This window comes from Cucumis sativus, chromosome 2 (genome assembly GCF_000004075.3).
Source record: "Cucumis sativus cultivar 9930 chromosome 2, Cucumber_9930_V3, whole genome shotgun sequence".
Lineage (NCBI taxonomy): Eukaryota > Viridiplantae > Streptophyta > Magnoliopsida > Cucurbitales > Cucurbitaceae > Cucumis > Cucumis sativus.
Genome location: NC_026656.2, coordinates 8,940,236 through 8,956,917, shown reverse-complemented (window position 1 = coordinate 8,956,917; position 16,682 = coordinate 8,940,236). Strand labels below are relative to the sequence as shown.

At 31.6% G+C, this 16,682-nt stretch overlaps 2 protein-coding genes across 3 annotated transcripts; both read right to left on the bottom strand.

Moving 5' to 3' along the window:
• Positions 1-2,737: 2,737 nt before the first annotated feature.
• LOC101207088 (cytochrome P450 714C2) lies at positions 2,738-6,962 on the bottom strand. Of its 2 annotated transcripts, none has more exons than XM_031881221.1 (6): positions 5,899-6,265; positions 5,471-5,791; positions 4,658-4,884; positions 4,012-4,253; positions 3,483-3,852; positions 2,738-3,377 (listed from the first exon to the last, which is right to left on the bottom strand). In XM_031881221.1, exons 2-6 carry the CDS (start codon positions 5,733-5,735, stop codon positions 2,952-2,954), a joined length of 1,530 nt encoding a protein of 509 aa, XP_031737081.1. In that variant the 5' UTR covers positions 5,736-5,791; positions 5,899-6,265; the 3' UTR covers positions 2,738-2,951. The 2 variants fall into 2 exon arrangements, with proteins under 2 accessions (XP_031737081.1, XP_004139011.2); XM_004138963.3 differs by lacking the exon at positions 5,899-6,265 and adding an exon at positions 6,825-6,962 and having other exon boundaries at positions 2,742-3,377.
• On the bottom strand, positions 6,883-9,300 carry LOC101206850 (pentatricopeptide repeat-containing protein At1g04840). The gene is made up of 2 exons (XM_004138962.3): positions 7,932-9,300; positions 6,883-7,852 (listed from the first exon to the last, which is right to left on the bottom strand). Exons 1-2 carry the CDS (start codon positions 9,136-9,138, stop codon positions 7,020-7,022), a joined length of 2,040 nt encoding a protein of 679 aa, XP_004139010.1. The 5' UTR covers positions 9,139-9,300; the 3' UTR covers positions 6,883-7,019.
• Between the last annotated feature and the right edge of the window lie 7,382 nt (positions 9,301-16,682).

Genomic DNA, 16,682 nt, shown 5'->3' with positions numbered 1-16,682 from the left:
ATACATTTATAAAGGAAAAATATGTATGTATAATCATATCATTTACTACTGTTTTAGTAATATTTACAATATAAACAAATAATTTAAACACAAATTCGGTAGAAATTATGTATAAAATATTATTGCATATAATATGAGGTATATATACTAAATAACATATATAAATCCAAACTTATTACTGTATATAATTATATATGTCATATTGTATATATAATGTGGTATATATATGTAGGGACTGTCAACGTCGGATGAAATTTTCCAGATTGTTCACGTGATGGAGATGAAAGATTGTTAACCGTTACAAGTAATTAACATAAAATTTCATATTAGAAAAGATTTTATGTTATACTTCATTAAAACAATATTTTCAATTTTTTACCATAATAAGGATACAAATTTATATAAGGAAGTTACGAAAATTACCGTCAATAAAGAAGTAATTTAAATATAATTACGAATATAATATATAATTAATAATGATTAAAAGGTTAATATTGTCACAAAAAAAAGGATAGAAATTCCTAATTAAGAAAATAAATTATATTTTTAAGACATTTGTGAAAAATGATAGTTAATTTAGGCCTTTCGTCTACATCTTTCCAAAATTGATCCGATTTTTGGTATGCATGTCTAGCTTATCATCATGACATCAAACACAATGGGCCGGATAGGGTTGAGTCAAAGCTCATGCTACCATTTTTGAATTATTCTTCCAAAACTAACCTTTAGAGCCTTTAATTAATCATTGACCAGAATCATCCGCTAGTCTCTAATTAATTTCCTTTTAAAGCTTAGTTGTGAGTATGGCCACTGGGGTTTACTATTTATTGTACTTTGAAAATCGATCATGCAATTAAATGATAAACATAGTGGAAAATGGTAGGACTCTAGTTTATATTTTCAAAATCAAATTCATGAAATCTACTTTTCTGTGTAAAGAAAAAAAAAATCATGATCAACGTTAATTAAAAAATATTTCGAAAGTATAGTATAAGAAAAAAATGAGTGGAGAAAATCAATTTTGATAGACCTTAAACTTAAATATATGTAACAAATTTTTACGTTTTAGATTCAGTTTTGGTTAATTTGTGCAGTAGTTATAACAGACAAGGATGTAAAGATCTATGTAAAAATAATTTTAATATGATATAATTTTGCTCAAAAATAAGTTTGACTGATGCACAAATAACCATTAACCATTAACCATTGATTAATTTAATTACTTTTTTGGAATTCATAGATTTCAACAACAATTAGCTCTAATTTATTTTCCTTTTAAGTTTAGACAACTTTTTTTTTATAAAAAAATAAACAAACAAAAATAGGTTTTAAAGAATTGCATTTAACTCTTTAGGCTTCATTATCTATTCACTTGATTTTTTTTATTCTTTTAAAATTAAGCACATCAACACTATTACAATTTGCAAATTTCTATATAAAGCCAAAATTTAAAAATTAGAAAAAAAAATAGTTTTACGAAACTTGTTTTTGTCGTTTTAAATATTTAGTTAAGAATTCAAATACATGCACAGAAAATGCATGAAAATCACAAGAAAAATATGTGAGAAAATAAACACACCTCAAAAATTAAAATCCAATATTAAAATTTGATTCGATAACTATGATATTTGAAAATTGTCAGAAATAACATTTTCTAAGTTTCACTTTCTAAAACTAATATTTTTTCTAAAAACTTATTATAATAGTTTTTTTCGTCTTCAACCGATTTGACCACTGAAATTTATATAATAAGTTTTTTTTTCTAACTTATATCCAAACTATAGATTCTTTTAGGTTTTTAAGTGAAAACTTTGCTAGATGATTTTTTTTTTTTATCTTTCTAAAGTTTAAAAATTACACTGTCAAAAATTAAACAAAATTTTTGAAAAGATGGATTACGTATAACTCTATTGGAAAATTGTCTAAAATAACCTATTTAAGTTTTCCCTTTTGAAAATAGCATTTTTTTTAAAATTGTAGTAGTGCTTCTTCTAATTGTTCTCAGTTGAGATCGACATCAAAATTTTGTTTGTATTTTTTATGGTAAATAATTCATGCACATGTAGGTAATAAAAAAGGCCTCAATCCCAAAATTATATTATTCTTTTATATCATTTTCTTAAGAAATTTCCAAAACAACTCCCAAAAACTAGTTTTAAAGTGTTTGGTTGCTGATCTCTAACACTAACCTTCCATATTTTGGGAAAAAATCAAGAAAAAAAATGTAAATATAACGGTATTTATTTTGAAAATATGTTTGACTTGTTATATACATGTTGATGAGTCCAATGATTTACATTTGCATTTTCAGTTACTTTATCTCATTGACCAATCATAATTTTTGGTTGGGTTGGGTTTCTTTATATTTGCTTCGAGTTTTAGCATAGGGTTTGAAATCTTAATGAATGAAAATCAATGTAAATGGCCATATTAATTAAAATAATCACAAAAAGATAGCAAAATTTTAGATTTTGTAAATAATAATAATTACTGGTATATATTTTTAAAAAAATTGATTCGTTTTATTATATTTAAAAATATATATCTTAATGAATGAAATTTAGAATGAGTCTGGAGAACAATTAAATCCTACCAAAAGTTTTCAACTCCAAATTGAGTTGAAGAAGCAAGATATTGAATATAGAATTTAGATCCTACTATCCTACCAACCAAACCAACTTTATTATTTAAAGTCTTTTCTTGTTTAGCCATCAGTCCAATTAATTAATGCAACTTGAAAATATAATAAAATTCAATTTAAGAACTAAATATATAATTAAGGATTAAAGAAATTGTCCTGGCTAGCCTAACAAGGTGATGTAACTAAGGACAATACAATTAAAACAATCTAAGTTCAAACCCAAATTGTGCTGTCCTGTAAATATCTAATAAACTAATTTATTTCACAAGTTCTACAAGATTTTCATATCCTAAGTAAATTAAGAGAAAGATCAAAGCTTCCTTAGATTGAGAATGACTCCATTTTTAGGCTCCACAACCAAGCTGAAGTAAGGGGAATGCTTGTAAGAAGGTGAGAGAGAGAATTCAAATTTTGACACAATAACGCTCACAATCACTTTCAGTTCTACCATTGCAAGATGTTGGCCCGCGCATATGTGAGGCCCGACCCCGAACGGTATGTAAGCATGCGGATTTTTGCAAGCTTTGAGGATACCATTACTGAACCTTTGGGGATTGAACGTGAGCGCGTCTGGGCCCCATATATCAACACTATGATGTAGCAACGAGATTGGAATCTGAAGGTTCATTCCTTTTGGAATCGTGATGTTTTTGAATTTTATGTCTTCTAGTGCTTCTCTTGTGATAAAAACTCCTGGTGGGTACAGCCTAAGTGTCTCTTGAATCACCATTGTCAACTGCAAGAGACAATAAGAAATTAATTATTTAAGATAATAAGAATTGAATTCTTTGTAACTCAATAAGTCATTCAAAGTTTGGGCATTATTATTGAGTAGGAATACCGTTTTCATGTTCTTAATGGTCTCAACGTCGAGAGTGCGATCTTGACAACATTCAAGCACCTCAGAACGAACACGAGTTTGCCAATCTTGGTGTATTGCTAATAACATCAAGCACCATGTTGTTGTTATTGACGTTGTCTCGTGGCCAGCAAAGTATATGTTTTTGCAGTTATCAACAATGAACTTGTCTCTAGATATCTTCAACGAGTTACCGTCTTTATTAAGACATTTCCCACCCTCGATAATTATTTGCAACAAGTCTTTTTCGTTTGAACACTGCTTGATTCGTTTGTTTACCACATCCAAAACCATTGATTCTACTTCCTTCTCAAGCTTCCATATTTCTCTATTGTTTTTGGTGGGGAGATATCTAGCATACAAAAATGTACATCTGTTACTAAAGCACACAATATAAATCAAATTATTGATAATGGGTTTCAGTGTCAAGGTCTACGTAGCTCAACAACAACAATAATTAACATGTACTATATTTCTTGAAGTAAGAGAATCAAGTTGTCCACATATATACCTGAACCCAGGAATACCAATGGTTGCTGTGGACATGATAATTTGAAGAGCTCTGAGTTTTTGAAAGATCTCTTTCCCTTCATAAAAATTACTTCCGAAACAGGCTTTCGAGATAATATCAGCCGACATGGCTCTAAAATATCCATCCACATTGATTTCTGATTCTCCTCCACCATTTTCAATTATGGTTTCCCATAATTTTACCATAGAGTTTACAGATTCCACCATAAGATTTGTCATGTCCTATTGATTCAAAGATATCTCAGTTATCTTCTCTTGTATATGTTGAATAATTAGCCCCAAAAATCAATTAATTGTCTTTCCCTGTTAAACTACAAATGAGAATAAATTTTATCGAATTATTTTGACCCAATAGTTAATTTCATGTCAAGCTGATCGACTTGAACTATAAATTTAGTTTATGAATGGACCAAAACTTTCAAACTACAAATTTAAGATAGGTTTGATTTAACTTTTCAAGTGTTTAATTTTGAAAATAAGTCGTTAAAAAATAAGATTCGGAACATTTGAAATTTCTAAAATTCATAAATCAACCATATACAAAATTGAAAATTGATAAACCAAAGTGAAAAAAAAAAAGAAAAAGAAGAAAAAAAAAAGTGGAGTATGAAGAAATGATATTTTACCTTGACTTTATCAAGATAGAGTTGAGGAGCAATAGTTTTCCTTTGGTGGACCCAAAGTGGGCCACTTGATGCCAAAATGCCAAGGCCCAATAACGGCCCACGATCCTTTGAAAAGTGGGCAGGCTTTCCCAAACTTAAATTGGTTGACATACCAATTTCCTTCACCATCTCAACGTCTGTTATGCACAATATTTGAACCGTCCCGCTCGAATACACGAAGTTTCTTCCTAAAATCCACCAATCACTAATATTTCATCCTCAGACACCCTTTTTAATTTTCACTCTTCCATTTTCATCCCCATTTTGGTTTCAACATGTTTACCCTAGTCTTTTTTATCTTAAATTTCAAAGAAAAAAAAATTACCTTCTTTGGTTCTAAAGTTTGGAAAAATAAGTGTTTGGTTTCTGAATTTTAAAAATATACACTTTTAGCCTTTCAAGTTTTTAAAAATAGTCTTGATTTTATTCAATGACCTTTTAAATTAAAAAATTATTTTCCTTCAAACTAATTTTTCTGATTTTAAATATGAGTCCGCATAAGCTTATTTTTAGAAATTCATAAACTAAAAAAGTAGATTATGAAAATTCTAACACTAATTAATTTGATAAACATGAGAGCTAAAATGTTAGAGGAGTGGACCAAACACACTCGTATTCATCCAAACTAAAAATGAAATTTTCTAAAAGATAAAAGAAAAATGAACGCCCTAATAATATGTTGCTTCTCCTCTTATTACAAACCCAAGTTTAGCTAAATACCTACCATTAGTTCTACAGGGAATCATCTAATATACATAAAGATAAAGAAATTACCGTATCGATACCGCCAGTGCTCCAAATGGGGAAGCAGATTGGAAGACCAGCCATGAGCAATCGAATCTTCTTTTTCATCGAATGATTTTAAGCTTCTAATGTTCTTAATTTCCGGTATGTTTCCGAGGAAGAAAGAAGGGGAAGGACCGTCGATTCCTTGTCGACGGAGCTTCGATCGTAGTCTTTCCGGTTTCAAGAATAGCGATTCGAAGAGGTGAAGAAAAATGAAGAAGCAAATAACGGCTATTACATAGAGTACCACCATTGCCGCCCTTGCTGCTTGGTGCTCTGTTTGTCTATTCTTCCATTTAAATTTCAGATCTGGAATTGCAGTTTAGGAAAGACTAGTGCATGAGTTACAGATGCATGTATAGACTAGTGCATGAGTTACAGATGCATGTATGGAGATAAATTCATGAATTGGATACATTCCCTTTCTTTCTTGGCGTTTGTCCTTTTGTGTGGAATATTAGGTTAGAACTTTAATGGTGGGGAGTGATAATTAAGAATTTATGAACTTATAAGAAAATAGGAAAAATATTCCGAATCTATAAACAAAATATAACAAAAATAAAACTTAAATAAATTATAAAAAATTAGATAATTTTTGCGATATTTAATAAATAATTTTTATTACTATGTATGTTTGGTTTTTGAAATCGAACAAACTTGTATGTTTAAAGGTGAGTTAGCCGTGAGGTGAAAGGGAGAGTGTCGAAAGGAAGAGAGAGAGGCGGTGAATCTGATGTGAAGAAAGGGAGGGAGAGAGCAGTAGTTGGGAAAAGAAATTAATTTATATTCACATACATATACATACATATATATATATATATATATATTCACATACATATACATACATATATATATATACATACATATATCTATATACATACATACATACATATATACATACATACATACATATATATCTACATATATATACATACATACATATATATCTATATACATACATACATACATATATATATACATACATACATATAGATACATACATACATACATATATATACATACATACATATATATATACATACATACATACATATATATCTACATATACATACATACATACATACATATATATACATACATACATATATATATACATACATACATACATATATATCTACATATACATACATACATACATACATATATATACATACATACATACATATTGATACATACATACATACATATATATACATATATATATACATACATACATACATACATATATATATATATATATACATACATACATACATACATACATACATAAATCAACACTTCTTTTTTTTTTTTTTGTGAAAGTGCGGACAATGTTGTTCACCTGCAGTGAGATCAAAATGAGATGTGCATAGAATCATATCGGCAGTCAAGAACTTGGATGATTAAGGGATCTTTTACTTCTCAGAAGCCATTATTGTTTTTAGGGCATCAAACCGTTAATGCAAAGAGGCTGCAATTGTTAGTTTGTATGTGTTCTTGAAAGCATCCGCAGTTCCACTCTCTGATCAACAATTCTTTACCAATAATCTCCACATGAACAAACACCATCATTGAAATGATGGAATCGCTTCATATCCCTCAAAATGATCTCCCTCTTACTCATTTTACTGGCATATTTCATGAAAGAATGGCAATCCACACAAACTCTAAGGTTTTTCACTATCCTAACAGTCGTTCCGGGCCTCGTACTGACGATCCCAAAAGCAAGTGCCAACTTCTCACTGTGATATCCCAATGCTTCTTCCTTTTCTTCCTCTTCAATATTATGAAGTACGCACTCAATTTCTTTCGTGTATCCCTTTTCCCTTGCACTTGCACTTATCTCATCTAATTTTGAGTATATCTCTACAGCACGGTTATGAGTGTTATCTCCAGCCACAAATCTATGTAATTTATGATCCACTTCAATAAAGCTCCATCCTGGATCTTTGTGTGCACCGTGATCTCGCATAGAAACTCTCACTCTCTCCGCATCGTCCCATCTCCCTACTGAAGCATATGCGTTTGACAAAAATACATAACTCCCCGGATGCTTGGGTTCAAGCTGAAGAAGCTTTTTGGATGCTAGTTCTGCCATTTCAACATTCTTATGAGTCCTACATGCACAAAATAGAGCACCCCACACCACAAAATCAGGAGTTATGGGCATCGCACGTATGAACTTTAGAGCTTCATCTAGTCTGCCAGCCCTGCCTAGCATGTCTACAACCAATGTGTAATGCTTCATAGAAGGTTCAATCAAGTAGCCGCGCCTCATATTGTCGAAAAACTTAAGTCCTTCGTTTACTTGTCCAGAATGGGAGCATGCGTTAAGAACAGCAAGAAAGACCACACTATCTGGCTTTGTTCCTGCAAACATGCTGAGATTTGAGTTTATAAACAGCAAAATATTAAACTCAGAGATAACAATCACAATATGAAATCAAACCTGTAAACTTCATCCATTCAAAGTATTGTAAGGCTTTCCTAAAATGTCCATGGATTGCCCAGCCCCAGATCATAACACTCCAAATAAGAAGGCCCTTTTCTTTTGTTTCATGAAACACTTTTTCTGCATGCTCAATATTTCCACATTTTGCATACATATCCACCAGAGCAGTTCCAATAACTAGATTTAGTTTGAAACCATTGCCTGAAAGATAATTATGAATCCTTAAACCAGCATCTAATGCACCAATTTTTGCACAAGCTGAAAGTGCGGAGACAATTGTGTAATCATTTGGCCGAGCGCCTTCTTCAAGCATACAAAAGAAAGTTTCCAGTGCCTTTTCAGGGTCTCCATTCTGTGAAAATCCATTCACCATTGTGGTCCAAGAAACAACATTTTTTTCAGGCATTTTAACAAACAGTTCCTTTGCTCGACCCATGTCCCCCATTTTCATGAAACCATTGATCAAACTGTTCCAAGATCCCGTGTCCTTCTTCGGCATTGAGTCGAATAGCTCCGTAGCTTTTACTAAATCCCCCATTCTACAATACCCATGAATAAGAACATTCCAAATCAACACACTTCCATTCTTAACACTCTCAGGACTTTCATCAAACACCTTCAAGGCAGAACCCAACTCCTCAACTTTCACGTACATATCAACCAACGAAACCCTCACAAAAGAATCAAACTCAAGACCAAACTTCAAAATCCCACAATGCAAAGCCCTCCCAACGCCACCATTGGAAAGAGCCGCCGCTGATTTCAGCACAAACGGAAAAGTAAGCCTATCAGGGCTAATTTTCCACTTTAGCATCAAAACAAAGAAAGAAATTGAGCTCTCGAACCTGGAATTTTCAGCGAGTCCTCGAATTAACGCATTAAAAAGGTAACTGTTCTTCAACTCGAACCGCTGAAAGATGGAAATGGCATAGTCGACAGAATTTAGCGAAGAACAGGAAGAGATGAACTGGGTCACAACCCGGCTGCTGGAGAAGACGTTGCAGCGATAGAGTTGACCATGGATCTGACGGAGCTTGTGGGTTGAATTGGACGCATGAATTAGATCGATGAAATGGGTTTCCAGAAATGAAATCGGAGGTGATGATGAAGAAAACATTGAACTGAAAAAAGCGATCCTTGGGTTGAAAAGAACGTGGAGATCTTTCATTATGTTACTTCCAGATCCATTCCTTCGAAGAAGCATAGATTAAAAATCATTGAAGTAATGAATCTATTGATATGGGATTTTGAGCACTCCAAAAATTTTCGATGCCTGTTTCTGCCGTTTTATAAGAGCGGGAAACGGGCTACTTTGCAAACTGGGAGTTGATTGTATCGATTTAATTTGATTCATAGGATTCATTATATTAACAAAACTTTTTCTCAATAAAATGCTCACACTAATACCAAATTGCAAGGATTCAACATCAATAATACTAATTTCTCAATAAGGCGCATAACTAAATATGAAGAGGTAATGTGACAACAACAAATTTTACTCTTATGGTTTATTATTAATAAACTTTAACATTCATTGAAGAATCAGACTATTTAAGAATATAAATTTGCGATATTCAACCTATGATTCAACACTTTTCTATATCAAAAGAATAAAATCAAATAAAATGTGAAGTTTATCATTAATCTATTCTATCATGAAATATCCACAAAATTAATATAGTACAATATTCATTTACTCAATGAGAGAGTTGCAAATCAAAACTAGGAACAGATGAATCATTCTCCAGCAATGTTTTAGTCTTTTGCATTCTCCAACATTTTATTTGATCAGTTAAGTTGTCTCTTTGGTGTCCTAACATTTTTAACATTTTTCGCTATTTCCATAGTTTTCATTTTTCTTTTCTTTTCTTGAATGACCTGAAATGATAATATTGAATTAGGGTTTATAAATATATATTATAATGGAAACAATCTAAACATCTTTCAAGTCTATTAGTCATAGAAACCTATCACTAAAAGGCCGTAAGTAACAACACATAAAAAATACACAATAAACTAAAGTATATATCTACTAACATCCCATTGCAAGCAAGCTAAACATCCTTTAAGTCTATAAGTGATAGAAACCAATCATTGAAAGACCTTTAAGCAACATCGCATAAAAAATGCACATTAAACTAAAGTATCTCCTAACATCTCATTGCAAACAAGCTAAACATATTCCAAGTCTATCAATGATAGAACATATCATTGGTAGTCTTTAAGAAACATCACATAAATAAATGCACATAAACTAAAACTGATAGAACCTAAACAACAATACATAAAAATGTCATTAAACTAAATTATCTACTAACATCCCAATGCAAACAAACTAAACATCCCTCAAGTCTATCACTATTACAAACGTATTACTAATAGACCATAACCCTAAGCAACAACACACAAACTTAAAACAGATTAGCATGTCGAAGAAGTAAGTTAAACATCCCAACATAAACAAGTTCCACATACTCCAAACCTATCAATCAGTGATAGAAACATATCACTGATAGACCATAAGCAACATCCTACACAAAAAAATGCACATTAAACTAGAGCTTCGACCAACTTTTCAAGTCAAACAAGCTAAACATTTTCCAAGTCTATTAATGATTGAAATCTATCACCGATAAACCCTTAATAAGCAACAACAAATAAAAAAATTGACATTGAACTAAAACATCTAATAACAATCCCAACACAAACATATTAAACATCTTTCAAGTTCATGAAAACATATCACTGATAGAACTAAATTATCTACTAACATCCCAATGCAAACAAACTTAACATCCCTCAAGTCTATCAGTGATACAAACATATCACTGATAGACCATAGGCAACATCCCACACAAAATGCACATTAAACTAAAGTTTCTACTAACTTTCCAAGTCAAACAAGCTAAGCATCTTTCAAGTCTATCAACGATTGAAATATATCACTGATAGACCCTAAGCAACAATAAATAAAAAAAAATGCATATTAAACTAAAGTATCTACTAACATCTCATTGCAAACAACCTAAACATCCTCTAAGTCTATAAGTGATAAAAACAAATCACTGAAAGACAACCTTTAAGCAACATCACATAAAAAATGTGCATTAAACTAAAGTATCTTCTAACATCCCATTGTAAACAAGCTAAACAGAATATTCCAAGTCTATCAATGATAGAACACATTGATAGCCTTTAAGAAACATTACATAAATAAATACACAAACTAAAATATTTACTAACACACGCTAGTGCAAACAAACTAAACATCATCTAGGTCTATCGGTAATAGTAACATATCACTGATAGAGCATAAGCAATAACATATACAAAATGCACATTAAACTAAAACATCTACTAACATCCCAATGCAAATAAGTTAAACATCTTCCAAATCCCAAATCTATCAATGATAGAAACATAGAATTGATAGACTCTAAGCAACATCACATAAAAAATGCACATTAAACTAAAGCCTCTACTAACATCCAAACGCAAATTACAAGTTAAGCGTCATCCAAGTCTATCAAGATGAAATATATCACTGATAGACACTAAGTAACATCACATAAAAACTATACATTAAACTAAAACATCTACTAAAAATTCAACACAAAGAAGTTAAACATTCTTCAAGTTGTAGAAACATATCACTAATAGACATTAAACAAAAACATATAAAATATGTACATTAAACTAAAGTATCCACTAACATTCCAATGTAAACAAACTAAACATCCTCCAGTCTATCAGTGATAGAAACATATCATTGGTAGACCCTAAGCAACATCGCATAAAAATGTACATTAAACTAAATCATCTACTAACATCTCAATGCAAACAAACTAAACATCCCTCAAGTCTATCAATGATATAAACATATCACTTATAGATTTTAACTTGAGTAACAACACACAAATTGAAAAACAAACAGAGCATAACCAAACAGGAAATGAAGAAATCGATTTCAAAGAAATACAAAACGAAAGAAAATCTATTTCAAAAATATTACAACCAAATGGAAAATAAAAATACAGGAAGAACGAAAATAAGTTAGGATTTCAAACGAAAAGCAACGAAGTTTATAGATGATGAAGTGGAGAAATCAAAAACAACGTGGACGATGAAAGGAAGGTATCGAAGACCAAATGAAAGTGGAAGATGGAAGGAAAATGTGAAGTGACGGAAGCGTGAAGGCATCAGGAGTGGAAGATGAAGAAATAGTAGAAAGACTATTTTGAAATCGGAATACGAAGTGGTGGAAGCGTGAAATGGATCTTCTCCCTAGCGTAGGGGCATTTTGGTCTTTAACCTTGTGTTGTACTTAAGATTTACCATATTTGCAATTTGTTTAAACTTTAAACTTTTGCTATATCCTTAATTAATTTATATTAAAATGTTATATCCCTAGTCAGTCCATTAATGTATATGTTTGAATGTGCATGATAATTAATATCAATTAAATATTTGTATTCAATTCAATAATTTGAAAAACATAAAATTAAATATGGGGCATTTTTAAAAATAGAAAAATAAATTTAAATATTTATAAGCTATAGCAAAATTTTGGATTCTATCATCGATAGTCTTCTGACATATCAATGACTATCAATGATAGAATTTGCTATAGGTTGTAAATATTTTATAAATTCTACTATTTTTAAAAAATTTCCATCAAATAATTACTAACTAAATGTTAGGGATCAATTTCATTTAATGTAAACTAATTTATTGTTAAGTTCATTTGTTATTTGATTAATAAAAGAATATCTCTTGAATGAGAAATTTTGGACTAATCACAAATTATCGTGACATTTCTTAAATAGTTAAAGTTTGGACAAATTAAAAGATGATATGTGTCCTAAATTGAAATTGAAACCACAAACTGGTTATTTTCATCACAATGACGCAAAGTGTTTTCATGACAATGGTTGGATGAAATTAACTATTTTGATCCAATTAAATGTTATTATTTGGCCTAAAGTTCAATTAACCCAAAAAAAATAGGCTTAATTTAAGTCAAATGCTAAATAAGACCCAAGTTAATATGGTTAGGCTTAGAGAGCCAGATCCATGGATCAACCAAGCTCTAGGCCACAATGCTCACCTAAGAACTCTGTAAATAGATGAATTCTCTTCATTTATGGGGTTCAGAAAATTTTATTAAGGTCTAGAGAGAGTTCTCCCAACAACCAGAAAACTCCTAAACTTCTGAAGTTGACTATAATCGAAAGTTAAAGTTCCTGTGGATACAAGCTTTCTTCCAAAACTCCAACTTCAAGAACATCACGTGTTCCACTTCTTCAAATCAAGTGTACGCATTCAACTGAAAAGAGAGTTATAAAATCAAGTACTAGAGATCGAACCACATATAATCAAATCAACACAAATACAACATCAACTCCACAAAACAAGTTTCTCTAAAACTCTTTTTTAAATAAATTGACACGTTCCGTGGGATATCTTTCTATCAAAATCCAAATCAACAAACCAACCAATAACACTAAAGAAAATTGCATCTAGAAAAATTGTTGCAAACAACTTTTGCATGGGACCTGACACTTGAAGTCACTCAAAGAGGATCATCCAAGAACAATTGATGAAATTTTCTAAAAGTGGAATCGTAATCGTAATCAGAGAGAATCCTTTGTTCGACAACTATACTCTTGTTTTCGATCTATCATAGAAAGAATCACACCTTAAAGTAGTGTCTATCATGATGGTAGATGTAACAACTGAGGCAGCCATGGCAGAGATAGAGAGGAAAAGAAATCTCCTAATGAAACTTGTCAAAGAGCGAGATCATGAAATCGTTGGCTTGAGAGATCAAATGAAGGCTTGTGAAACTTCTAAGTCAAGCCAAACTCCCACTGTCAAAGCTAATGACAAAGAAAAAGTTGTGCAACAGAAAAATCAAGCGCAACAGTCCATCTTTGTCATCTACCTGTTAGTCCAACAACGGCAGGATATGATCACAAGCTCCATAAGGGCTCAGTATGGAGGAACACCACAAGCTTCTTTTATGTTCCAAGCCATATACCAAGAGAATCGATGATCTGAGAATGCCTTTTAGATACCAACCTCCAAAGTTCTAACAGTTCAATAGAAAAGGCATCCTGAAGCAACATATTGTCCACTTTCTTGAAACAAGCAAGAACGCAGGATCAAGAGGAGACCAACCAGTCAGGCAGTTTGTTCAAAGTTACGTTTAAAGGGAAATGTCTTCAAGTGGTGCACCGATCTAGAGCCCGAAGTGATTGACAATTGGAAACCATTAGAAAGAGAGTTTCTAAACTGCTTCTATAACACTAGGCGTATCGTTAGAATGAAAAAGCTAACAAATACCAAACACTGGAAGAGAGAGCCATTACGTAAATCAATGGAGAGCTCTAAGTTTACATTGTAAAGATAAACTAAATGAACTATCTGTAGTGGAGATGTGCACCCAAGGCATGCACTAGGAGCCTCTATATATTTTGCAAGGCATAAAACCTTGTACATTTGAAGAACTGAAAACTTGTGTCCATGATCTAGAGCTAAGCATTGCCAACCGGAGAGCAAAAGATTTTTTTGTTTCAAAAATAAGGAATGACAAGAATGAAGTCAATGACGACACTGAAAAAATCACGAATAGTGTCAAAAAATAATCTATAGTTGTTCATGTGACTCCATTAAAATCTTTCCCTAAAGAAAAAGAAAAAATTCGAAAAGGAAGATAATAGAGGTGAGAGACGTTGTCTAACTTTGAAAGAAAGATAGGAAAAAGTTTATCCATTTCCTAACTCTAATGGTGTAGACATGTTAAAGCAGCTGCTAGAAAAGCAACTTATTCAATTGTCAAAATGTAAACGATCGAAACAAGAAGGAAAAGTAAATGATTCTAACTACTCCAAGTATCATCAAGTAGTTAATCATCCAATTGAAAAGTGTTTCATGCTGAAAGAGTTGATTCTAAAGTTAGCTCGTGAAAAGAAGATTAAGTTTGATATTAATGAGATACGGCAGACGAATCATGTGCAGTGGCGATAAATTCAAGTGTTCCACCATTTGTTGTGCCTTACAATAAAAAAGAAACCTTGATTCAGTTTGAGACCTTTGAACCTATAGTTGTTCGATTCCAACAAAAACTCGAGATTACAGACTCCCAAAACAAAAATGAGCCTATTGAAGATGATGGCAAAGGATTGATCTTCGTGACACATCCAAAGAAAGAAAAGTCAAATTCCACCAAAAAGAAGTCGTTTCTCCAACCATATTAAAGAAGAATAAGCACAAGAGCCAAATAAAGAAAAGAAACTAAAGGGGATGGAAGCCTAAACTTCTTAAGGAAGAAGATAAAGAATTTCCCTAACCTTAACGACTAGTAACTTTAGCATAATTTCTCCCAAGAAACTTTTGCGATGATAAGTATTAGAAGTCATGCTGTCAGCATAGCAGAATTTGACAGTAACCATATAAATGCTAAAGAAAGAGACGATTCAAAGGAAATCGAGCACATAACTTCTATCTTCGATCATATCAAGCCTTCAACACTTGATCTTCAATTTTTCAAAGATTGAGTATGGTCACAATAGATGAGGAAAACCAAGCTTCAACTTCTAGGTTTACTTGAACTTCAGTTTTTAAAAGATGAAATATATTCACGTTAAAGAAAGATTGACCTTCAACATCTGCTTTTGATTGTCTAAAGATGACAATCGATCAGCATGAAAGAAAGATGAAAATTTTGAAGGTAAAACTATTTCATGAAGAAAACAACGATGAGCCAATTTACAGTCGTGTCTCTTCATGCATGAAGAGAAAGTTGTTGACATATATACAAAAGATTATTTTGAAGTCAAGACTTATTATATTGACCAATCCTATAAGTGAAGAAACTCAACAAATCCTTCATGAAAATATGAGCTGCTAAATACGCAAAGCTCCTTATTGTAAGAGGCCAAACTGCATAGTGCTCTCCTAGCCCCACATGAACTTAAAAGGTGAACGACAAAAAAGAAACATATAATTGTAATATGTTATGATTTGACCCCTATATTGTACAAAGTACGTAGGCTGCTTAAATCTACTTAGTTGAGCTATGTTATGAATTGATCCTTTTTTAAAGGTACGTTGGAAGTTTGAAGGAAACTTTAAGCTTAGTCTAATAACCAAATAAACAAAAAAAAAAAAAAAATCGAACTACATTATGACTTGAACCTTTTCTTCGAGAGTACATAATTAATTCAATCCATAAAATATTGTAAAAGAGTAGGGACGCCACACAGAAATTTAAAGATCATCCCAGTAAAGAATGTTGTTTACCTACTATATAGGATGACTCTCCAAATTGAAGAGTTTATACTTTCATGTTTGTTATATTTTTACTTGGTATTTATAAAAGTTTATACTTTCATGTTTGCTATATTTTTACTTGGTATTCATAAAAGGAATTTTAAATGGATTACACTGCAATTTTAAAGATTTTCAAAGTTAAAAGACTTCCACCGTTGAATGTTCCATGTTTCCAAGTAAGGATCAGTTCAAGTTGTTCAGAAGGTGAATGGCATTAGCTGACATCACACCACATATGCAACATATAAACGTTATTTATTAAACACGGTTTCAAACTATACAATTGCACACACTACCTCTCTAGTATGGTAGAAAATTATTAAAATGTAAACCATAATCTATTCTACCCTTAAGATATCTTAATAAATGACAAAGAACAATAAAATAAACCCTCAATCTTCTCACAACATGTGC